Below are 26569 nucleotides of genomic sequence, written 5' to 3' on the forward strand. Positions count from 1 at the left end.
TTGGATTCGATTTCCCTCAAAGACAGCTGGGATCTGTGAGCGGTCCAAGATGCAACTGTCATGGGCGCTCCTCGGGAAATGGGGACACATGTGCATGAAGGGCATTGTGTGGTCGTAAATGAAGTTCACAGCAGCTATAAATTTAACGGCCACAGACATTGGGTGTCCTCCAGTTTCATGTGGTGCCAGCTTGTGCAGTATGTGGCAGAGGTGGTCCACTGTCCCCGGATAGATGCAGTCTTCTCAAGCACTGCAGCGTGGACAACTGAAGGTAGGAACACCGATGCCAGAAGACTGTTAGCCGCCACTGTTTCCAACATTGTTCTGCCGTGTGCAGTCCTGCTCCCCAAGCAGCTGTAAGCTACTGGTGCAGGCTGCTGGTCCCTGCTATGTCCAGCAGCATGTCATTGTCTCTGTTGCTGGTCAATCTCGATCAGTAGGAAGTAGAACTCAACAGGCCCCATGATTTTCATGAATCATGCACTGAAAGAGTAAGAACACTACCATGAGCGCTGAAGAGTTGTAACAGAACCTAATCCTCATTGCGCCACGTGTCTGTAACTTGAACCCTAGTGCTTCCCATTACTGCCCTACCTCACACCATCCCCTCTGATGCTGCAGCCACATCTCCACATAGCTTCTCTGTGCTCCAGTTGGATGAATAGTGTTGAGCCTCTATTGTCTCTTGGCATCTGACCCACATATTTTATATCCACCAACCCCCATCCTTTCAGCCCCACCAAAGAACATAAGTCCCGGCCCTGCACAGCACTATAGTGCATCCCTCAGAATGCATGATAATAAGGTCTGTATCCTGACGGGACACTTCAAAAATGATGCCAAATATGATATTGAACAGGGGGAGTGGTACCAGTTATCACCATCCTACCTTGCCAAGGGGTGGTCCAATGTGAGCTGTGTACTGCTAAGGCTCCTATTGAAAGTCATGTCTACATTCTTGGGGCTTGGTGTTCCAAAGGGTTAATTAACCTTGGTCCCCAGACTGTGCAACTAGATCTAGCTCAGGATATATATAAACTGGCATGGTAGACGCCTCCAAGAATCATCAGTTAGTTGCTCTGGCAACAACATTCACCTTGATGAGACGCAGCTGAGGCATGCAATTAGCTTTTCAAGCAATTTCCTAGATGACGGTCTCGTTCTTCAGCCTCTTCAATGCTGTGCAGTTAAGCAGCCTTGCATGAGAGCAATCAGTGCATTCTTAGTGCTCGTGCTGAAAGTCAGAGTTCGCAGAGAAGTGGATTTAAACTTCCTGTCCAATAATTCCCACTGGTCTCACACCATTAATAGAATGAGGATTGTAGGTTTCACTGCATTCACCTTCCCCTAAGTGAGAAGGTCTTTATGAGTCTTGAGGCAGAGTAGCTCTCATCACTGATATCCCCACACTGCCCTTCAGACTGCCCTATCCCAAAGCAAGTCCCCAGTACCTCACAGTTGCAACCAGTACTACCCCTTTGTTGTGGCTGCCTTCCACTCCGTTTGCAGCACCAGCAAGGAAGGGCACCCACTCAGCTACAGTTTGAACACTAATACAGCATGGAGAAACCAAGAGGAGATGCCTGCTTGGCAGTCAGCATATCCCCTCAGCGTAGGAGGTGACCCAATATGAAGAGAAGGTAAGGTCTCTGAGTTATCCAAACACACTCCCAACCCCCCACGATGGTGACAGTGACCTTCACCTTGTCCCTGAGCTGAAAGTGTGCATCCCCAGCATTCTTCCTGGTGCTCCTTGAGTGTTGGACTGCCCGGGGAGTAATGGTCGCCTGAGCGCTCATCTCCGATATCCCCCTCAAAAGTGACGGCGCCAGGTTCACACTTACATAGGGCTCTTGTAAATGGTGCTGATGTGACGTCATGCTGACACCAGCTGAATATTCGGTGCGGGTTCAGTACCCAGACTGAATGCTCGTTAATGATATGCTGATGCAATCAAATTAGGTTCCTGGCCTTTTCCAGCGTGTTCCATGTCTCTCCACTAGCAAAGTTAGTTCAATATCAGAAAATGTGATCTCGCGGCAAGAATCACGCTTTTTAACACTCTCCGCATTTTGAGCCCGTGTACTATTCCCGCGGACGGTAAATGTAGGCTCAAGATTCCACCCTATTACATAGCATATATTACATTTAAACCAGAGTTTAGTAGCAGCAAGGAGTTATTCAGTTAATGACAATTAATTAACATGTGCAAATTAGTTTTCTGCTTTCATTAAGATTGTACGTACCAGAGTTTTAAAGTCTGTAACCTCCCACAATAGCCAGTCTTCGTTTAGTGTGTATAATGCCTTACCACTGACTGCATCCACTGGACCCAGGTTGATCCGTTGCTTTATTGCTGACACTAACTTAAATAACGGCTCGCCAACAGATTCCTACATTCAGAAAAACAACAACTCTCATGAGAAATACATCAGCCATTTAATGAAACCAAATTATTAAAAGAAAGAAAGACTGGCATTTCTATAGCACCTTTCAAAACCTTAGGACACAAACATAGAAAATAGGAGCAGGAGATTGTTCGGCCCTTCGAGCCAGCTCCGCCATTTATTTTGATCATGGCTGATCCTCCATCTCAATGCCATACTACAGCTCTCTCCCCATACCCCTTGGCCTTTAGAGTCTGGAACTCTATTTATTTTCTTCTTAAGTATATTTAGTGGCTTGGCCCTCACAGCTTCTGTGGTAGAGAATTCCATAAGTCCACCACTCTCTAAGTGAAGAAAGTTCTCCCCATCACAGTCCTTAATAGCCTACCCCTATTCTCAGACTGTTACCCCTTGTTCGAGACACCCCTACCCGCTCCCCCAGCCCCAGCCAAAAGAAACATTGTCCCTACATTCAGTCTTACGGCCCGTCCCAAGAGCTTTAAAGGTGAGTGTCTTTTTGAAGTTTGGTCAATGCACTGATATGGGAAACACAATAGTTAATTTATACACATAAAGCCCCCATAAACAGCAATTTGATAATAACCATATCATCTGTTTTAGTGAAGTTAATTGAGGAATTAACATTAGTTAGGTACCTGGGATAATGCAGAACCTTGAACTGCAGTGGGATATGCATGTCATGGGGGGGTTGGTGGTGCATGAAAAGGGAATGATATCAGATGCCTGTTCTTCCCTCCAGCCAGTTCCTTTTTTAATCATTTCAACCATTTAAACCCAGCATGAGCTGAAAGTTTTGTCCACAACGTGCACATTGGGAAGACTATTGATTTCCTCTAAACATCTGACAGTTTGTTAGCAGATATGTGTGGGTGGTGGTCAGTTCACTGGTTTCTAGGGCATTAAAATCATAGTTAAAGGATAACTCTGTTTGTCAGCACATCCTGTTCTCAGTAAGCATCAGATACAGTTCTCAGTTTGTTTGAAAGCTTAGCCTGCAGGCGGAAATTCTCTGTTTGCTGTGAACTCAACAGTGTTAAGTGAATTTTTACAATCAGGATCAAAAACTCGGGCTGAAAAAAACTTCCCTTTAATGTAGAGGTCATGAGGCCAAATATAGCATTCTTACTGTGACCTCAACTATGAATGACTAACTCAGCAAAGATCCGAGATGTTTTTAGTTGGTATAACTCAATACCCAAGACCATCCTGGAACGTTTGACTCAGCATCGTCTCTGCTGAAAAATTTACTGCAAACCCATCAGGGTCACACAATTTCTTCCCCTAAGAGGAACAGCTGTTAGCAAATTTACCATTGGTGTAGTGGGTAAGTTACAGAACCAATTCTCCAGGAAAATTGAGTTCATAATCCTATCATGGCAGTTTGTGAATTTGAATTCAGTTTTTTAAAGTCTGGAAATTAGGAGCACTAAGTAGAGACCACTCAGCCCCTTGAGCCTGCTCCACCATTCAGTAAGATCATGGCTGCCAGACTGTTGCAAAAACTCAACTGATTTACCAGTGTTCTTCAGGGAAAGAAACCAGCTGTCTTTACCCAGTCTGGACTACGTGTGACTCCAGTCCCACACCAATATGGCTAACTCAAGAAGCGCCAAAGCAAAGTGCTCAGGTATATCAAACTGCTACCCAGAAGTTCAGAAAACTGACTCACCACCACCTTCTTGGGGCAGTTAGGGGTGGGAAATAAATGTTAGTGATTCGCACACTCCAAGAATTAAAGAATAAATCAGGATGATTTGAAAACTGAACTGCAAGAAGGGACTTTACAATAGCCAAAATTACACCCACCATGCACCATGACTCCAAAGCACACTGTGAATAGTCCTTACCCTCAGAAAGCCGTACATGCACAGGGACACCCAATTGGTTAACAGTTTCTCAACCACCGTCTCTGTGCGACGTAACAGCAGCTTTGGCTGGGCCGTCGATCCATCCATCAAGTCTTTGAGGAGGTGATCAAGCACACTTGTCAGATAAATTAATTTACTGTGAAATGCAATGGTGAGGAACGAAGCGAACTTACACCTGTTAATGAGAAATAATTGGCATTGTTAGAGTGGCATCTAGGAATTCAGATGACAGTGTTTGGATACTGCTCTAAAGTCAGAGTCCAGCTCAGTGTTTACTCTCTTGAACGCCAGCACATGGATAGAGTTTTACATCAGTGAACATATAAGACACCAGGGCATAACAGGTTAAATTAAAGCTGGATTGTATTCCCTTGAGTTTAGAAGATTTAGAGTGATCTAATTGAGGTGTTTAAAATGTGGAGCTGTTTTCTCCAGTGAGGAAGCCAGAACACATGGGCATAGACTTCAAATTAGAGTTAAGCCATTCAGGAATGAAATCAAGAAGCATAAGAACATAAGAAATAGGAACAGAAGTAGACCATTCTACCCCTGCAGTCTGATCTGGCAGTTAATGAGATCATAGCTGACCTGATGTAACCTGACTCTATTTCCCTGCCTGTACTCTCGTACCCTTGACTCCCTTGTCAATCAAAAATCTGTCTAACTCAGCCCTAAATATATTCAATGACCAAGCCTTCACTGTTCTCTGTGGGAGAGAATTCCAAACACTAACGATCCTCTAAGAGAAGAAATTCCTAGTCGCCATCTTAAATGGGTGACTCCTTATTTTGAAACTCTACCCCCTAGTTCTAGATTCTGCAAAAAAGAGAAACATCCTCTCAGCATTTATTCTGGTAGCCCTCAGGATCTTATGTGTTTGAATAAGATCACCTTTTATTCTTCTAAACTCCAATATGTAGAGGCTCAACCTGTTCAAGCTTTTCCATAAGACAGACCCTTCATCCCAGGAATCAGATTAGTGAATCCTCTCTGAGTTGCTTCCAATGCAATTACTTTCAAGCATTGCTTAAAACAAAGGGTAGTGAAATCTGTAACTCTCTCACTCAAAGGTCCGTGGATGTAAATTGGAGCTTTCAAGCCTGAGATCAATAGATATCAAGGGATCTGGAGCTGGGGGGGGGGGGGGGAGGAAATGGGTCTAAGACACAGATCAGCCAGAATCTAGTTGAATCACAGAATAGGCTGGAGGAACTGCATGCTTATTTCCATGGTTTTGATAATCACCAATTCTATTTAAGTTCCTAATGATGCATGTACTGTTATCATGTTGTTATAAAGCCATGGGTTGAAAAACACTGATGGAGTTTGAAAAGGAGTGAACACCAACATTCTTTTAAAAAGTGACTTAAAACAACAGCTACTAAGATGAATGAACATTTACATCACTGTACCTTACAGGTTTCCAAGCCATTAAAATTGAGTCAGCCTGTCCAGAAAACCTCATCAGAAACAATCACCTTGGAGGAGTGTAAATAGACTAACTCCTGACCCCAGTAACAAAACATCCGGACAATCACCTGGGCATTCAATTGGGTGTGGAACAAGCATTGGGTATAATCACTTTGGACACTGGATTGTAGCCTAGAAGGGAACTCTTGGAGTCACTCTTTACAGTCACAGCACATAAACAGGTAAATATTCACTGAATTGGCAAGTTTATCCTTTTAATAACACTTGTTAAGGTCAAACAAGGAGTGGGAAAAGAGGCAAGTCACTCTATCCCTCCTTACCTGGTCGTTTACTTTTGCAAATGAACATATGCGATTGTCCCAGTAATCTCCACCATCTCTATATCCACCGCAACAGACAATTAACTATTTTTAGTAACTCCTTCCTCCCGAAGCCCCATATGAATATAAAGACTTAACCAAAGGAAAAGTGATTATTGAGTGCATTTGTTCTGATACAAAACACAGTTAATTCTGGTTAAACCCTCTGAACCACTCTCTCAGTATCACATATTGACAATGATAATAGCATTCTGAGGGGATCAACCCGAGGAACTAAAGAAAGCCTAACTGTATTGAAAAGCAATTAACTCATAGAGATGTTAATTAACTAACCTGTCTTTAATGGAGAAATCCTTTTGTTGCTCAAGACTGTGTATTAAAGTCACCAAAAACTGTTTGTCACTCAGGAAGTTGTACAAGGCATTATATCCTTCATTCAGATTGTCTTCTCCATGTGCCAGCTTCAAATAAAACAGTAATGGGAAGATGGTTGGATAAAATCTCTTCATACACAGGTTATTTTGTCGTTAATCTAGAACGGTGGATCAGATATTTTCAGTATTAATGGAAAATACCTTCTGAAATCATAATGGCGGGAATTTTTTGATCATTCATACCAATGGGATTTTCCCATCCTGCTGCAGTGAATGGAGATTTGGCTTGTCACCAAAATCTCCATCTTCACTGCAGCTGGAGTGTGGCATGAACGGGCGGTAAGATTGCATCCAATGGACTGGAAACCGGTTACCAGCGGAGTGCCACAGGGATCAGTGCTTGGTCCTCTGCTATTTGTCATTTTTATAAATGACTTGGAGAAGGGGGCTGAAGGGTGGGTCAGTAAATTTGCTGATGACACCAAGATTGGTGGAGTAGTGGATGAGGTGGAGGGCTGTTGTAGGCTGCAAAGAGATATAGATAGGATGCAGAGCTGGGCTGAAAAATGGCAAATGGAGTTTAACCCTGACAAATGCGAGGTGATTCATTTTGGTAGGACGAATTTAAATGTGGATTACAGGGTCAAAGGTAGGGTTCTGAAGAATGTGGAGGAACAGAGATCTTGGGGTTCATATCCATAGATCTCTAAAGGTTGCCACTCAAGTGGATAGAGCCGTGAAGAAAGCCTATAGTGTGTTAGCTTTTATTAACAGGGGGTTTGAGTTTAAGAGCCGTGGGGTTATGCTGCAACTGTACAGGACCTTGGTGAGACCACATTTGGAATATTGTGTGCAGCTCTGGTCACCTCACTATAAGAAGGATGTGGAGACACTGGAAAGAGTGCAAAGGAGATTTACCAGGATACTGCCTGGTTTGGAGGGTAGGTCTTATGAGGAAAGGTTGAGGGAACTTGGGCTTTTCTCTTTGGAGCGGAGGAGGTTGAGAGGAGACTTGCTAGAGGTATATAAGATAATGAAGGGGATAGATAGAGTGAACGTTCAAAGACTATTTCCTCGGGTGAATGGAGTGGTAACTAGGGGGCATAACTATAGGGTTCATGGTGGGAGATATAGGAAGGATGTCCGAGGTAGGTTTTTTACTCAGAGAGTGGTTGGGGTGTGGAATGGACTGCCTGCAGTGATAGTGGAGTCAGAAACTTTAGGGACATTTAAGAAGCTATTGGATAGGCACATGGAGTACTTCGGGATGATAGGGAGGAAATAGCTTGATCTGGGTTTCAGACAAAGCTCGGCACAACAACGTGGGCCGAAGGGCCTGTTCTGTGCTGTACTGTTCTATGTTCTATGTGTAGGGTGGGTTGGAGAGGCGGGGACAGTGGGTGTTTGTGAGCCTGGCGTGTAGGAAACCGGACATGATCCTGCTCATCTTTGCCTTTAACCAGGAGTGTGTTTGGAGGTGCGAGCGAAACACCCAGTGAACCTGTCTGGTCTGTTATTGAATATGTTAAAAGATAATTGTAAATTTAGCCTTTTCCTCAGTGTTAACAGCTGAATTTCTCAAGCTGAATGGAACCTGTCATGACCGTTCTGCAAAATTGATAATCTGAAAAGCCTTTAAAGACTGAAAAAGGACAATTGCTTCCTTTGGGTAAGTAAAGGCTTTTGCTGACAGAGTTCCTTCTGTGAGTGTCTATTCATTGCTTTGCAGGTGATTTCCAACATGTTGGATGACATTTCTGCTATCTTGGACTTCACTCATCTTGATCTAGCTGATCTTCATTGCCAGTGGACCAGGTAAGTACACATTGCCAATGGACGAGGTGAGTATACATTGCCAGTGGACCAGGTAAGTACACATTGCCAGTGGACCAGGTAAGTACACATTGCCAGTGGACCAGGTGAGTACACATTGCCAGTGGACCAGGCGAGTACACATTGCCAATGGACGAGGTGAGTATACATTGCCAGTGGACAAGGTGAATACACATTGAAAGTGAACCAGGTGAGTACACACTGCCAGTGAACCAGGTAGGCACACATTGCCAATGGACAAGGTGAGTATACATTGCCAGTGGACCAGATGGGTGTGCATTGCCAGTGGCAAAAAAAGGGAAGTCTTGCTAAACCAGTTCAACCACAGCTGGAATACTGTGAACAACTTGGTTCCTTATCGAAGGAAAGATACATCAGATCAGTCATGATCTCATCAAATGTGGAGCAGACTTGATGGCCAAATGGCTTACTTCTGCTCCTACCTATTATGGTAGTATTATGGTCTGTGAAGGTCACCAGACAATGCCATTACACTTACTTTGTCTTGTGCCCCATACATCTTTGTCACAATCTCCTAGCTCCCCCATCATCTTTGCTCGAATTTTTCCAGCATTTTCCATTCTTATTTCAGATTTCCAGCATCTGCAGTACTTTGCTTTTATTCTAGTGTCTTCCCCTTCTCATAGAATCCCTATAGTGCAGAAGAGGCCATTTGGCTCATCAAGTCTGCACCGACTCTCTGACAGTTTTTTAAAAAGTTTATTAGTGTCACAGGTAGGCTTACATTAACACTGCAATGAAGTCACTGTGAAAATCCCCTAGTCGCTACACTCCGGCACCTGTTCGGGTACACTGAGGGAGGATTTAGCATGGCCAATGCATCTAACCAGCACGTCTTTCGGACTGTGGGAAGAAACTGGAGTATCTGGAGGAAATCTACGCAGACACGGGGAGAACACGAAAACTCCACACAGTCACCTAAGGCTGGAATTGAACCTGGGTGGCTGGAGCTGTGAGGCAGCAGTGTTAACCACTGTGCCATCCATTCTGTTTCTTTTATTCTAATTTTGTGCCTAATTTCCCTTGGTGGTGGTAAGCCACCTTCTTGAACTTCTGCAGTCCATGTTATGTAGGTACACCCACAGTGCTGTTAGGGAAGGAGTTCCAGGGTTTTGACTCAGCAACAGTATAGGAACGGCAATATGGTTCCATGTCAGGATAATGAGTGGCCTGGTGGGGAACTAGCAAATAGTGGTCTTGCCATGTATCTACTACCCTTGTCCTTTTAGGTGGTAGAAGTCATGACATTAGACAGCTTACATATTTGTGCGAATACCCTCTGGGTTTTGGGGCCAGTCTGGCCCTAGTGGAGAATACCCCACCTGCACTTGTGCAGGGGCAGACTCAGTCATTAGGATAGGAGGCAGCACATGGACTCCAACTTATGGGCCAAGGGCACAGAATGATAAGTTCTTCCAGTGTCTGCGTGGGTTTCCTCCGGGTGCTCTAGTTTCCTTCCACAGTCCAAAGACATGCAGGTTAGGTTAATTGCCCATTCCAAATTGCCCCTTAGTGTCAGAGGGAGTAGCAGGGTAAATAGGTGGAGTTACGGGGAGAGGGTCTGGGATTGTTGTTGGTGCAGATTTGATGAGTCGAATGGCCTATTCCTGCACTGTAGGGATTCTAATTTGGAACATCTTGAGCAGGGTTCCCATTTTCTTCTCATGAACCACCCACACGTTCCTGTTAGCCAAGAGCTGGAGAGTTATTTTATCAACTACTTCCGGACGCTTTAACACTCATTCAAAATGGGTTCCCTCCTCCAATAAAATTAGGCTCTCACAATGGAAAAACATCAAACGAGGGAGAATGACTGTTCTTTGGCTTCAATGAAAAAGCACAGTGGGTTGAGTGCAGTGCGTGTGCAGGGTAATATGAGTGAGGTGTAAGACACAAGTTGTAACACTTGCCCTACCCTCCTCTCCCCTCGCCCTCCCCGCACCATTCCCCACCCCGCCATTCTCCACCCCATTTCTCCCTCCCCATTCCTCACCCCATTTGCCATTCCCCCACCCCATTCCCCCCTCCCCATTCACCACCCCATGCCCCCCTCCCCATTCCCCTCCCCTCGCCATTTTCCTCCCCTCGCCATTCTCCTCCCCTCCCCACCCTCCTCCCCTCCTAGGGCAGAAATGACAATTACAAGGGGGCACAAGTTCAAGATAAGGGGAAAAGGTTCAGTGGAGATGTGCGGAGGATGTTTTTTTTTACACAGAGGGTGGTGGGGGCCTGAAATTCACTGCCAAGTGAGGTGCTTGAGGCAGTTACATTGGGCACATTTTGATAGGCATATGAACAAACGGGGAATAGAGGGATATAAGTGGTTGGTTAGAAAGGTAAATGTGATTGGCGCAGGCTTGGAGTGCGAAGGGTCTGTTCTTGTGTTGTACTGTTCTTTGTTCTTTTGTTCATATTCACTATCATCCAATTCAAACTCCAGTTAGTTTATGGAGTTAACATGCAGGACCAATTTTACCTCTATTGCGTACAATAATTCAAACCAGAAAGTTCCAGGAAATAATTGTTATGGATGTAAGTACAAAACATACCGGAGATGCATTGATGATCGGATCTCTGACAAAGTTGGGCACATATTCTCCGTTTCCCTGCTACAGAAAGCATAAAAAGGACAAAATGTAAGCCCAGTTATTTAAGAGACAGATTCACAGGCATTATCAAAACCCTGTTCTAAAATAATTTAATCGCTGTAAATATGTAATGTGTTGAAAAAGATAAAGTTATAAAGGTTACCTCAGGAAAGAATGTTCGGGCAGCAAAATGTTTGTAATCCAGGAATGGGATACTGCCACAATCATCAATTAAATGTACATCTGATCCCTCGGTGTGAAGCTCAACAAAACCTGAGAAAAAAAGAGTATTTAACTGATTTAACTCAGACACAGTCAGTGGAGGATGTTTCCCCAGCAGTTACTTCACTTTCAAGTCACTCATAATTCCCCAATTAAGAATTGAAGAACAATCTATCTGCCTTTGGTTTTCCCTGAAAATGCCATCCAATATTACTCTGTAAACTCCACCTCCAATATTACTGCGTAATCCACACTTCAAATTATTCTGCAACCGCCACTCAATATTACTCTGTACCCTACAATATTACTCAGTAACCTCTCCTCCAATACTACACTGTAACCCCCACTCTAATATTAGTTACAATTCTCTCCTCCAATATTACTCTGTAAATTCCTCATCAATATAAGTTTTAATCACACTATATTACACTGTAAGCCCCTGATTAGTTCTAATCTAATGTTACCTTGTAACCAGCTCCTACAAGAAGACCCAGTAGCCCTTTATTTTCTTCCCTTTGCATATCAGTGCTAAGACAACTAATTCCCAGAGTGTGTGTGGTGCTTAGTGGCCATTTATTTAGGGCACATAAACCTTGAGTCGCTCTGCACCCCATTTCATTGGTGAGATCTGTTTCCATGTTCCTCATATTTAGTGTGAGGTATTTTAATTTGTTGTGAATATCTAGTTCATGGTTTATGTTAGTATTTTAGACTCAATGGCTGGAATTTTATAGCCGTTCACACCCTGCCGCTGCTGCAAGCGCGGACAAAGAATTTGGTGCTCAGCTAAATCCCCGTTCACTATAGCGGGACCAGAGAATCCTGCCCGTCGACGTGAACAGCCAGAACATTCTGGAAAGGTCAAAGTTTTACTGAAGAAAATAGGATAAATGCAACTAAAGCAGCTTGCAGTTTATTTAATTTAACTTCGAAGTCAACATGGCCCAGTTGTTTAATAGCTAGAAAGGTAAGAGCAATGAAACAGCAGGTGGTCTCATTTAGAAAGAGAGCTGGAGATGTGCTGCTTACACTGCATGTAAAGAAGTGCAGTCCAGAGAAACATTTTGTTAGATAGCACTACTGCTTCACAGCTCCAGGGACCTGGGTTCGATTCCCGGCTTGGGTCACTGTCTATGTGGAGTTTGCACATTCTCCTCGTGTCTGTGTGGGTTTTCTCCGGGTGCTCCGGTTTCCTCCCACAGTCCAAAGATGTGCGGGTTAGGTTGATTGGCCATGCTAAAAATTGCCCCTTAGTGTCCTGAGATGCGTAGGTTAGAGGGATTAGTGGGCAAAATATGTGGGGATATGGGGGTAGGGCCTGGGTGGGATTGTGGTCGGCGCAGACTCGATGGGCTGAATGGCCTCTTTCTGTACTGTAGGATTCCTATGATTTCTATGAAAAGCATTCAGTGAAAGAGTATGTCGTTGTGGATTCCAATTCCAATTCTCTTCCTGCACATTGTGGCAAACTAAGGCAGACTTTCATCTGTTTCCATAGCTAGTTATTCCTGGAACAGGTCGCTAGTCTGTTGCCAGAGGCTTATAGCCTGAGGGGCGCCATTCAACATCAAGCGTGGCTTACCAGGAGACTCTCTCACTCTTACCGCCAGCCACTGGCACATTTGGAAGGATTTTGCAGGTTGACACTCAACCTGTTTGGCTACATTATGAACACACCTACCGTGTGGGACTCAAACCTGAACCTTCAAGCTCAGAGGCAGGGATGCTACCCACTGTGCAACAAGACCATGGTGTCATGGAGATGGATAGAATTTAAGAAGTTTTTTTGGTTTCAATGTATCTGAGTGCTTCACAGCAGGGGAAGAGACTGATATTGAAAAGGTGCTGTGTTTGTAGGTTCCAGGCAGTTAGGACTCAGAGAAGGCTGGGGCTATTTGGTGCAGCTTTTGGTTAGAGTTTGCACCTTGTTTGGTTTGCAGCACACAGAGAAGCCATGCGAGCCATTTGGTGCAGTTAGGGCTCATGAGAAGTCCTGGGGAGTTGTGAAGGTGGTGAAAGGTCAGTGATCCTGTGCTAGAGAGGGTTAGGGCTCAGGAGAAGCCCTGCAAGCCATTTATAGATTGATGCAGCCAGGACACTGAGGTTCAGAGAAAACCAGGGGCTGTGCCAGCTTAGTGAACCTAGCAATTTGTGTGAGAGTTGGAATTGTGCCAGTAAAGGAAGATGATTGTGATGGTTAGTGGTCAATCAACTCAGCTCCAGGACATCACTGCAGGAGTTCCTTAAGATAGTGTCTTCGGCCCAACTATCTTTAGCTGCTTCATCAATGAAGAATTCTTCCCTTCCATCATAAGGTAATAAGTGGGGGATGTTTGCAGATGACTGCACAATATTTAACACCATTCATGACTTCTCAGATATTGAAACCGCTCTTGTCTAAATACAGCAAGACCTGGACAATATCCAGGCTTGGGCTGACAAGTGGTAAATAACATTCATGCCCCACAGGTGCCAAGAAATGACCATCTCCAACAAGAGAGAATATAACCATTGCTCCTTGACATTCAATGGCATTACCATCATTGAGTTCACCACTATCAACATCCCAGGGGTTACCTTAGACTAGAAACTGAACTGGACTAGCCATATAAATACTATGGCTACATGAGCAGCTCAAAGCTAGGAATCTTGTGGTGAGTAACTCACCTCCTGACTCCCCAAAGTTTGTCCACCATCTAAAGGGCACAAGTCAGGGGTGTAATGGAATTCTCTCCACTTGCCTGGAGAGAAGTACAGCTCCATTAACACTCAAGAAGCTCAACACCATCCAGGACATTGAAGCGTGCTTGATTGCTACCCCTTCCACAAACTTTCAATCCCTCCCTCAACGATGAATAGTGTGCCGTGTGCACCATCTACAAGATGAACTGCCGGAACTCTCCAAGGTTCATGAGGTAGCAATTTCCAAACTCATGACCACGACCATCTAGAAGGACAAGGGCAACATATACCGGGGAACACCACCACCTGAAGATTTGTCTCAAGCTGCTCACCATCCTGACTTGGAAATATATCGCTATTCCTTCACTATCGCTGGACCAAAATCTTGGAACTCTCACCCTAACAGCACTGTAGGTGTAACTACACCTCAAGGGACAACAGCGGTTCAAGGCAGCTCACCACCACCTTCTGAAGGGCAACTAGGGATGGATAATAAATGCTGGCCTGGCCAGTGATGCCCACATCTCGTAAAAATGAATGGTAAAAAATTAGAGGCAGGAGTGCAGCTTTGCAGTTCCTGTAAAACAGTCTCAGTAGGAGAGATCGAACTATTGGGAGATGAGTAGTCACTGAGGCTGTCTAAGTTGGAGCAGACTTTGAGGAAAATCAGAGGCTAGATCTTTGAAAGTGAAGAGTTGAAATCCCTCCTGAGTTATACTGAGATATCGTGGCTCACAGTCGTCACTAGTGGGTTGCTGAGAAATCTGTGGGATCTGTCTTGGTTGCATCTGCCATTTAACCTACAGTATGGCGTGTCTGACCACAGTTTGCCTGTTAAATCATATTTACCTCATGTTAATTCTGAACGTCAGAGAATAAGTTGGAAATAGCAAATTATTTTACTTCTCTGACTTTGCAGAGTAAAGTTTATTTTGTTTGTTTAAAATCATGGAATCTTGTGGCTTTATCCAACTAGTGGTTAACTGGGATTTCAAACTTTGGCTACGTTAAACAAATATGTGTTGAGGAAGCCAAAGAAATGTATTTCCTTTACTTAACGGTGAAGCAGTCAAAAATATTTTTGTATTTACAAATAATGGGCCTGACGCCTGTTTGAGGCCCACACATTGAATATAATCGATAAAATGGAGGTCTTACCCACTGACTGGAGAGCCACTGAGATTCCCGCATTGCTTCCTTTAGGGAAGACCAATCAAGCACTTCTAATTTACAATATACTTCATATCTTAGGCAATTCTTATTTACGAATGCAGGATGATGGACTTCATTGTCTTTTAATGGACTTTATGCCATTGTAAAACTCCCAAGAAGGTTGTCCTGAATGGACTATCAGTGTGAAATGTAAGAATTGTGACGCTAGTGTGCCTTTAAGAAATGTTTCTTTTCAAAATCAAGTTCTGTGCAGGTTGTAAAAAGATTTTTTCATTGTGGCACCAGCTGCCTCCTTACCAATCCTTTTATTGCTGCTTCAATGGTCAAAATTTTGTCTATTTTTTACTCTGGGCTTCATGCAGTGTCTGGCATTTTACGACCTTTTAAATTATTAGGGGGAAGATTGATTGATAAGTCAAAGTCAAGTGGTTCCTCTCCAGAAGAATCCAAGGATTAACTTTCAGTTTTGGTTCAGAGTCAGAAGCTGTTCTGTTTGTCAAGTTGCAGGCAGTTTTCTCTCTCTCCCTGGCATTATAGATTCTGCTGGCTAGCTGGAAGCAGGTCTTTTTCCCTTCCTGGAGTAAGAATTCTGTCTCTTGCAGTGGTATGCTGGCTGAAAGCTAGATGCCGCAGTGGCATTATCTCGACCTCTGCTGGAAGTTAAAAGGCTGGGAAAGTCAAATTCTCCAACCAAAGGATGAAGTTCCAACATCACATGAGCATTCTAATTTCTGTGTTAAACCTGTGGCAGGGGTACGTTTTAAGGAGGTTTGTTTGGTTGGAACATTTCATACAGTTGTTAAGGTTATACAATATCATGGTTGTTTTTTTTCTTGTTTGTAGTTGGCAAAAGTTATTGCTATATGTTAACTGTATTCTTAAATAAACTTTGTTTGATAAAAGATCCCTAGTGGGCCATTTGAATCATACCTGAAGTGAAACATCTCACGCTTATCTTAGCCAAATTCAGATTGCAAAACTTATGATCCAGGCAGACTTCATAAAACACCTTGGAGTTCCTGACCTGAATTATAATGGAATGGAAACAAACCCTGAAGGGAGTTTGGAATATTTCCATTCTTGGAATGCGGGGGTGAAATTTTCCCACTAAATTCCAGGATCGCTGTTGATCTGATGGGAGTGCAGGGATGAAGTGGTTGAAGGTAGACTGGTGATAGTCAGAGATTCAGTATGGTCCTGTAATTTATACCACAGATTGTCTCATGCCATGGACAGAGAAAGAACAACTACCACAATGATTTTAACAACAATAATGGCAATGTTGGCTTGAAAGAGCAATTGTGAATAAGAGTTAAGCATGCTGGGATTTTTGGTCAAGCTATAATCAAGCACAGATGCAAGCTGCAAAGTTGCTGTTGCTGTGATCTGGTCTGTGAGCTGTGACCTGACGCTTCCTTTGTTGACCAAATAAGGGGGCATGTTTGGATAAGGCTGTGGTGCTGCGATTTCCTGCCATACCCATTTATGGGTGAAGGCAATGTGATCTACATACCATTTAAGCTAAGCATTATGGAGTTTTCTATGAGTAACTTCATTGGCCTGGTCAGACAATGTGATTGGTTTCTGGTTACACCATTGGCTGAGTGCCACAGAACCTTCGGGAAGGTTACGACAGTTTGAGGGTAAAGACCAGATGTTTCAGCCCTTTGTCTCCAGAGGTAACTCAGAGATCAACCACTGCAAGAGTGTCCTGAAGAACATCTTCAGAGAAGAACCATGAAGACAAAATAAACATCAGGAACGGTCCTGGCCATTTTGTTCTAAACCGGGTAGTATCTGTTTTCAGTTAAAGAATTAGAATTAATGTTCAGTTAAAGAGTTAATGTTCAATGAAGAGTTAATCTTCAGTGAAGACTAAAGGGGTGATTCTCCCAAAAAAGTTCTAAGTGCTGAATTCACGGGAAAAATGGTGCAAATCATGACTGTTTTTTCAGTGGGAGTTCAGACTTGAATCTCCCACACTCTGCACAATGCAGAGGTCACAATCGTGAATATTATTAAAAGCACAGAGTCTGACAGTTTCAGAACTCTGTGCATGCGCAGTGGCTCCAATCTATCAGTCTCCCTGTTTGCTGGCCAGCTCGATCGCTGGCCAGCCGGGTCCCCTGCAGTGCTACCGCCAACCCGCCCCCCCCACACACACCCCACAGCCCAATCGCGACCGCGACAACTATTCCCAGGCCAACCCCAACCCCTCCACCACTTGTCCTGGAGGACCCCACCCTCCCCACAGCAGTGATAATCCCCTCTCACACCCCTCCAGCAGATGCCTCTTCCCCCACAGGTGGGGGGGGGGGGGGGGGGGGGAGATCTCCCCAACAGCCCCCCAGCCCACCCCAATCACTGGCCTCCCTCCAGCCCCGACCGATCCTGTCTGCAGAGTGGTAGCGGGATCCCCCACCTCCACCGATTGTCTCTAGGCCCCACCGCAAACTGGTCCTGCCCCTTGACAATGCCCCCTAAATCCTGCCCTCTTGCCTCCTTGGCACTGTCCAATGCCCGATGGGTATGGGCACTTTGCCCCTTGGGCAGTGCCGGGGGCACAGGCTGGCACTGCCAGAGTGCCCATGCACAGGAATACCACCCCCCGGCCCTTGGAGGCCCCTGATTGGCCCCCCCTTCATTCCAGTGGGGTCTTCCGCTAGTTCCCCAAAAGTGGGGAGCTACTCTGAATCGTGCCGGAGTGAAATTATACTGGCAGGGTGGGAGATGCTATTGGGCCCGGAGAATTTAGTCCCGGGCCCGATAATCACATTTAAATCACATTAAAGATAGATTTAAATGACTTACCTGGTGTTTCTTCCAGTTTCCTGCATGGTCCCAACCGCGCCGGATATCCGGTGGAGGGAGATGTGCGTGTGTCGGGAACACATGCCTGAATCCCGCGAATTGGCGCTCGCGAACATCTCCCAGCCCGACCCAGCAAAAAATTAGCGGGTCGGAATGGGAGAATCGCCCCCTTAATGTTCAGTTAAAAGTTAAGTCCGGTTAAGTGTTAAAGTATTGCAACTTTTGTAAGCTTGAATTTGGTACCTGAAGTGTTAAATAAACGGAAGTTTGTTAAGAGGATCTGAGTTGACTTCTGTCTTTGGTTTGTCACATTAAACTAAACGCTTCGAAAGAGTTTAAATTAGTAGCTGAATAACAGTGCAATAACAATTGTAATACTGAAACTGCTGAGGTACAACATTTGCTCCCAGTTACCTTCTCGAATTTGATTTCGAAATTGGCTTTCCAAAAGTTCCATTTGGGTGTTTAGTTTCTGCGAGAATTGCTTGGCCTTGCGACGAGTTGCCCAAAAATAAACTAAAGACAAAAAATTTGATCAGTTTTGAAGTAAACAAAAGCAGGAGATTCCACTTCAGATAAGAGCAGGAGTGATTCTGAACATCCCCAACCCCCGCGTGCTAACAATATCGACTGAAATGTTTTTTAAAATTTCATTCATGGGACATGGGCATCGCTGGCTGGGCAGCATTTATTGCCCATCTCTGTTGCCTTTGGAGGGCAGTTGAGAGTCAACCATATTACTGTGGCTCTGGAGTTACATGTCGGCCAGACCAGTTAAGGACGGCAGATTTCCTTCCCTAAAGGACATTAGGGAACCAGATGGGTTTTTCCAACAATTGATAATGGTTTCATGTTAATTCCAGATATTTTTTATTTGAATTCAAATTCCACCATCTGCTGTTGTGGGATTTGAACCCGGGTCCCCAGAACCTTAGCTTAGTTTCTGGATTAATATTCTAGTGATAATACCACTAGGCCATTGCCACCCCATGTGGCAAAGAAGTTAGATTGCGTTGACCAAAAATACAGTTAATCACAGAAAATGGTATGTATTAAAGATACACGACCAACGACTTTTGTTTTTTTAATTCTTTCGTGGGATGTGGGGCATCACTGGTAATTTTTGTTGCCCATCCCTAATTGCCCTGAAACTGAGTGGCTTGCTAGGCCATTGCAGAGGGCAGTTAAGGGTCAACCATATTGCTGTGGGTCTCTAGAGTGATGTGGAGATGCCGGTGTTGGACTGGGGTGAACACAGTAAGAGTTTGAACAACACCAGGTTAAAGTCCAACAGGTTTATTTGGTAGCAAATACCATAAGCTTTCGGAGCACTGCTCCTTCGTCAGATGGTCTAGAGTCACATAAGACCATAAGACATAGGAGCAGAATTAGGCCACTCGGCCCATTGAGTCTGCTCCACCATTCAATCATGGCAGATATTTTTCTCATCGCCATTCTCCTGCCTTTTCCCCGTAACCCCTGATCCCCTTCTTAGACATGAACCGACTTATCTCTGTCTTAAAGACATTCAATGATCTGACCTTCACAGCCTTTTGCGGCAAAGAGTTCCACACATTCACCACTCTCTGGCTGAAGAAATTCCTCCTCATCTTTGTTTTAAAGGATTGTCCCTTTCATTTGAGGTTGTGCCCTCTGGTTCTAGTCTTTCCTCCTAATGAAAATAGCCTCTCCACGTCCACTCTATCCAGCCCTCATAGTATCAAAGAACAAAGAAAATTACAGCACAGGAACAGGCCCTTCGGCCCTCCAAGCCTGCACCGACTATGCTGCTCGACTTAACTAAAACCCCCTACCCTTCCGGGGACCATATCCCTCTATTCCCATCCTATTCATGTACTTGTCAAGACACCCCTTAAAAGTCATGACCGTATCTGCTTCCACTACCTCCCTGGCAACGAGTTCCAGGAACCCACTACTCTTTGTATAAAAAATCTGCCTTGTACATCTCCTTTAAACCTTGCCCCTCGCACCTTAAACCTATGCCCCCTAGTAATTGACTCTTCCACCCTGGGAAAAAGCTTCTGACTATCCACTCTGTCCGTGCCTCTCATAATCTTGTAGGCTTCTATCAACCTCAACCTCCCCTCAACCTCCATTGCTCCAGTGAGAACAAACCAAGTTTCTCCAACCTCTCCTCATAGCTAATGCCCTCAATACCAGGCAACATCCTGGTAAATCTTTTCTGCATCCTCTCCAAAGCCACCTTCTGGTAGTGTGGCAACCAGAATTGAACACTATATTCCAAGTGCGGCCTAACTAAGGTTCTATAAAGCTGCAACATGACTTGCCAATTTTTAAACTCAATACCCTGGCCGATGAAGGCAAGCATGCTGTATGCCTTCTTGACTACCTTCTCCACTGGCATTATCACTTTCAGTGCACCCAGATTCCTTTGCCTATCAATACTCTTAAGGGTTCTGCCATTTACTGTATATTTCCTATCTGTATTAGACCTTCCAAAATGCATTACCTCACATTTGTCTGGATTAAACTCCATCTGCCATCTCTCTGCCCAAGTCTCCAAATGATCTATATCCTGCTGTATCCTCTGATGGTCCTCATCGTTATCCGCAAATCCACCAACCTTTGTGTCATCCGCAAATTTACTAATCAAACCAGTTACATTTTCCTCCAAATCATTTATATATATTACAAAAAGCAAAGGTCCCAGCACTGATCCCTGAGGAACACCACTTGTCACAACCCTCCATTCAGAAACGCACCCTTCCACTGTTACCCTTTGTCTTCTTTGACCGAGCCAGTTTTGTATCCACCTTGCCAGCTCACCTCTGATCCCATGTGACTTCACCTTCTGCACCAGTCTGCCATGAGGGACCTTGTCAAAGGCCTTATTGAAGTCCATGTAGACAACATCCACTGCCCTACTCTCATCAATCATCTTCGTCACTTCCTCGAAAAACTCGATCAAGTTCGTGAGACACGACCGCCCTTTCACAAAACCATGTTGCCTCTCACTAATACGTCCACTTATTTCCAAGTGGGAATAAATCCTGTCTCGAAGAATCCTCTCCAATAATTTCCCTACCACTGATGTAAGGCTCACTGGCTCGTAATTACCTGGATTATTCTTGCTACCCTTCTTAAACAAAGGAACAATATTGGCTATTCTCCAATCCTCTGGGATCTCCCCTGTAGCCAGTGAGGATACAAAGATTTCTCTCAAGGCCCCAGCAATTTCCTCCCTTGCCTCTCTCAGTATCCTGTAAGTTTCAATAAGATCCCACCTCATCCTTCTAAACTCCAATGAATACAGACCCAGAGTCCTCAACCGTTCCTCATACGACAAGCTCTTCATTCCAGGGATCATTCTTGTGAACTTCCTCTGGACCCTTTCCAAGGCCAGCACATCCTTCCTTAGATAAGGGGCCCAAAACTGCCACCAATACTCCAAATGGGGTTTGACCAGAGCCTTATACAGCCTCAGAAGTACATCCCTGCTCTTGTATTCTAGCCCTCTTGACATGAATGCTCACATTGCATTTGCCTTCCTAACTGCTGACCGAACCTGCACGTTAACCATAAGAGACTCTTGAACAATGACGCCCAAGTCCCTTTGTGTTTCTGATTTCCTAAGCATTTTCCCATTTAGAAAATAGTCTATGCCTCCATTCCTCCTTCCAAAGTGCATAACCTCACACTTTTCCACATTGTATTCCATCTGCCACTTCTTTGCCCACTCTCCTAACCTGTCCAAGTCCTTCTGCAGACCCCCCTGCTTCCTCAATACTACCTGTCCCTCTACATATCTTTGCATCATCTGCAAACTTAGCAACCGTGCCTTCAGTTCCTTCTTCCAAATCGTTAATGTATATTGTGAAAAGTTGTGGTCCCAGCACCGACCCCTGAGGCACACCACTAGTCACCAGCTGCCATCCTGAGAAAGACCCTTTATCTCCACTCTCTGTCTTCTGCCAGTCAACCAATCCTCTATCCATGCCAGGATCTTACCATTAACACCATGGGCTCTTAACTTATTTAACAGTCTCCTATACGGAACCTTGACAAAGGCCTTCTGGAAATCTAAATAAATCACGTCCACTGGTTCTCCTTTATCTAACTTCCTTGTTATCTCCTCAAAGAACTCTAACAGATTTTTCAGACATGACCTCCCCTTGACAAAGCCGTGCTGACTCAGTCCCACTTTATCATGCACTTCCAAGTACTCTGTGATCTCATCTTTAATAATGGACACTAAAATCTTGCCAATGACCGAAGTCAGGCTAACTGGCCTATAATTTCCCGTCTGCTTGCCTCCTCCCTTCTTAAACAGCGGTGTTACATTCGCTATTTTCCAGTCCTCTGGGACCCTCCCTGCCTCCGTGATTTCTGAAAGATCACCACCAATGCCTCCACAATTTCCTCAGCTATCTCTTTCAGAACCCTGGGGTGTAGTCCATCCGATCCAGGTGATTTATCCACCTTCAGACCTTTCAGTTTCCCCAGAACCTTCTCCTTAGTGATGGCCACTACACTCACCTTTTTCCCCCTGATTCTCCTGGAGCTCTGGCATCCCACTGGTGTCTTCCACCGTGAAGACTGATGCAAAGTAATTATTCAGTTCCTCTGCCATTGCTTTGCCTCCAATGTCTATTTTTGCTTCTCTCTTACCTTTTATATATTGAAAAAACTCTTCCTATCTTCTTTTATATTACTAGCTAGCTTACACTCATATTTCATCTTCTCCCCCCTTATTGCTTTTTAGTTGTCCTCTGCTCGCTTTTAAAGGCTTCCCACTAATCCTCGTCACTTTGTATGCTTTTTCTTTTGCTTTTATGTTGTCCTTGACGTCCCTCGTCCTCCCCTTATCTTGTTTCCTCCTCCTTGGGATGAATTTCTGTTGTGCCTCCTGAATAACCCCCAAAAACTCCTGTCATTGCTGTTTTACTGTCTTCCCTGCTACGCTCCCTTTCCAATCAACTCTGGCCAGCTCCTCCCTCATGTCTTTATAGTTACCTTTATTTAATTGTAATACCGTTACATCTGATTCTAGCTTCTCCCTCAGGGTAAATTCTATCATATTGTGGTCACTGCTCCCTAAAGGTTCCTTCACTTTAAATTTCCTAATCAAATCTGCCTCATTACACATCACCAAATCCAGAATTGAAATGAATCATAGAAACCCTACAGTGCAGAAGGAGGCCATTCGGCCCATCGAGTCTGTACCGAGCACAATCCCACCCAGGCCCTACCCCCACATATTTACCCGCTAATCCCTCTAACCTACGAATCTCAGGGGCAATTTTAACCTGGCCAATCAACCTAACCCGCACATCTTTGGACTGTGGGAGGAAACCGGAGCACCCGGAGGAAACCCACGCAGACACGAGGAGAATGTGCAAACTCCACACAGACAGTGACCCGAGCCGGGAATCGAACCCGGGACCCTGGAGCTGTGAAGCAGCAGTGTTAACCACTGTGCTACCGTGCCGCCCTGTGCTACCATGTCTGCACAGACTTCCCTCATAGGCTTAGTCACAAACTGCTCCAAAACAAATCCCTTAGACATTCCACAAATTCCTTTTCTAGGGATCCATTACCTACCTGATTTTCCTAGTCTACCTTCATATTGAAGTCCCCCATGATTATTGTAATATTGCCTTTTTTTTACATGCCTTTTCTACCTCCTGATTTATTTTCTGCCCCACATTCTGACTACTGCTAGGAGGCCTGTACATAACTCCCATCAGAGTCTTTTTACCATTGCGATTCTTCAACTCTACCCACAGAGATTCTATGCCTTCCGCTCTTATATCACTTCTTGCTATCGATTTAACTTCATTCCTTACTAACAATGCAACCCAACCCCTTTGCCCATCTGCCTGTCCTTTTGATAGGACACATATCCTTGGATATTTAGATCCCAGCCCTGATCTTCTTGCAGCCATGTCTCTGTAATGCCCACAACATCGTACTGGCCAATTTCAATGCGCGCAACAAGCTCATTTACTTTGTTCCGTATACTGCGTGCACTTCAGTACAACACCCTCAGTCCTGCATTGACCACCTTCCCTCTCATACTTTTTTGCTCTCACGAGGTTAGATTCCTGCCACCTTCTATACTCTCTGTTCTATTATGTTGTCTGGAAACTTTACTAACCTCTCCTGAGCCCTTGGCTCCTTTAACTAGTTGACAGACATGTCGGCCAGACTGGGAAAGGAAGGCAGATTTCCTTCCCTAAAGGGACATTAGTGAACCTGATATATTTTAATAATAATTGAGTTGCCATGATCACCATAACTGAGAATGGCTTTATATTCATATTTATTAATTGAATTTAAATTCCACCAGCTGCCATGGTGGGGTTTGAATCCATGTCCTCAGTTCATTAGTCTGGGCCTCTGGTTTACTAGTCCAGTGACATTTCCACCACTGTGTCACCATCTCCCTCATTGATGCTACACACGGTCTAATGCTGCCTTAATGTCAAACACAGTCACTCTCACCTCACTTCAAGTTCAGCTCTTTTGTCTATGTTTGGACCAATGCTGGAGTGTACTGGAATTAATGTTGTTAAAAGTCCCAAGGTTGTGAACAAGAACAATAGCAATTAAAACATTTCCAACATTCGTTTTGACACTGAACCATAGAAATCAGAAAAGTTGACTAAAAGCTTGATCAAAGAGGTGGATTTTAAGGAGCATCTTAAAAGACGTGACAGATGTAGAGAAGCAGAGGGGTTTAAGTAAGGAATTCTAGAGCTTTGGGCCTCGGCTGCTGATAGCATGACAGTCAGTAGTGGAGCAATTAAAATCAGGGTTACAAGAGGCCAGAAGTAGAGGAGCGAAGATTTCTCAGAGAGTTGTAGGACTGGAGATTACAGAGATAGAAAGGAAAAAAATCAAAGAGGTATTGGAAAACAAGAATGAGAATTTTAAAATCTAGATGTGCAATTCGAGAAGCCAGTGAAGATCAGTGATGGCTGAATGAGATTTGGAGCAAGTTAAGATACAGGCAACAGAGTTTTGGATGAACACAAGTTTATGTCAAGTGGAAGATATTTCTGGTGCAGGATTTCTTTTAGTAGTCAGTTCTATTATTGGTGCTGCTTTGTCTATAACCAGCAACCTACATGTTGTTATTACAGCAGTAATCTTAATTGCGCGAATGTTTGTTTTAATCTGGACTAATGCAGATCTGTTATTTTAGTGTTTTTTCAGAGTGGGGCTTGATTAGGTGGATTGACAGAAAATATCATAGGACTGGGCGGGGCTAGGCTCACAGAGAGTTCAATAATTGCTTGGGAGCTTCAGAGTAATGTATCTCTTTCTCTCTCTGAAGATTGGAGACTGGGATCTGCCAGGAAATAGGTCTCTTTCTCTAAAGTTCAGAAGTTATATCTTACTCTGGAAACTGCTGCATGGGAGTCAGAAGGCAGGTGTCTTTCTGTATCTGTCCAAAGGGTTTAAAAGGCCGGAAATCTAGCATCCCCATGAGCATATCTGTGTTTGGCACAAATTGGTTCTGAAGAAGGAAGCATATCTATGGGGATATTGCTTAAATTGAAACTATAGATATAGATAGCTGTCAAGAATTATACTTTGTCATGTTTATGTATTTTAATTGATAAAATTCATGCTAATTCTTTTGTTATATTCTATGTTCCTAAATGAAGTTTGTTTTAATAAAAACTAGCTAGTGGGTCAGTAGAATCACACCTGGAGCGAAACACCTTATGCTCTCACTAATGCCAAAATCAAAAAGTTGGGGTTTAGGCTACCTAAATAATATATCTTGTAGTTTCTGATCTGGTCACCGCTAACACCGATAACAATGGGATTTCCTATTGAAGCCACCCCACACCGCCGGGGAACCCACAGGCAGAGGTGTGCCACCGGCGTGAATGGTCAGATAATCCCGCCCATTGCAGCCAATTTGCACTCAACAAAGTCCCATAAACAGCAATGTGACAATGACCAAATAATCTGTTTACACAATGTTGACTGAGGGATAAACATTGGCCTGGACAGCAGACAGAACTCCTTGTTCTTCTTTGAAAGAGTACCATGGGATTTTTTACATCCACCCAAGGAGACAGATGGAGCATTAACTTCTCATCTGGAAGGTGGTATTTCTGAAAGATCAATACTTCCTCAGTACTGCACTGAAGGATCACCCTTGATTTTTTGCACTGAAACTGGAGTGGGACAAAAACCCTGAACCTTGTGACCTATAGGCGAGAGTGCTAATAAGTATAGAGCAGATGCATTTGGTGAGGAAAAGAAGATTGGAAATGAGACGATAGTTTGAAGGTACAGAGAATTCAAGAATAGGATTGTTGAGGAGAGGATAATAATGGGCAATTTGGAGAAGAGTGAGGAAATACCTGAGGAAAGTTAAATGCTGACAATATCAGCTAACATGTAAGTTGAGTGATAAACAGTTTGTTTGGAAGAGGATTGAGGGAGCAGGAAATAGGTTTCATGGAAAAGATAAGGTCAAAGGAAGCATTGCAAGAAATGGGATGGAATCTAAAGAAAGACATAGGTTCAGGACTAGGGCAGGGGGGTAATTTTGGAGAAGTTTGTCATGATGGGCGAGAGGAAGAGGAAGAAATGGAAAAGACAGCTGAAAGGATGATTTAAATCTAAAATCACCAAACCCCAATGATAAAGTGACTTTATACACTTTTCCTTAAATCTTTCAAATACTGGGGATCATTGCTTCAGACTGAGTAATACAATAATTTAACCAGCATCGCTTGGTGAACAAAATTACATTTTGCAACAATTGCAATAAGTGGCATCCAATAATTATCTCTTCATGCCATAATTATTTTCACTTTGTACAGATGTTCA

At 44.0% G+C, this 26569-nt stretch overlaps 1 protein-coding gene across 2 annotated transcripts in view; it reads right to left on the reverse strand.

Annotated features, from left to right (window-relative positions):
* Positions 1-26569, reverse strand: part of plxnc1 (plexin C1) — a 156578-nt gene that overhangs the window by 36841 nt on the left and 93168 nt on the right. For both annotated transcript variants that reach the window (XM_078235229.1, XM_078235228.1), the window contains exons 19-24: positions 18146-18247; positions 11007-11116; positions 10805-10864; positions 6361-6488; positions 4256-4451; positions 2247-2393 (exon numbers count right to left, since the gene is read on the reverse strand). In XM_078235229.1, the coding sequence (XP_078091355.1) occupies positions 2247-2393; positions 4256-4451; positions 6361-6488; positions 10805-10864; positions 11007-11116; positions 18146-18247 (743 nt within the window). The remainder of the gene's footprint in view (positions 1-2246; positions 2394-4255; positions 4452-6360; positions 6489-10804; positions 10865-11006; positions 11117-18145; positions 18248-26569) is intronic.

This window comes from Mustelus asterias, chromosome 19, assembly GCF_964213995.1.
Source record: "Mustelus asterias chromosome 19, sMusAst1.hap1.1, whole genome shotgun sequence".
In the NCBI taxonomy this organism is placed as follows: domain Eukaryota; kingdom Metazoa; phylum Chordata; class Chondrichthyes; order Carcharhiniformes; family Triakidae; genus Mustelus; species Mustelus asterias.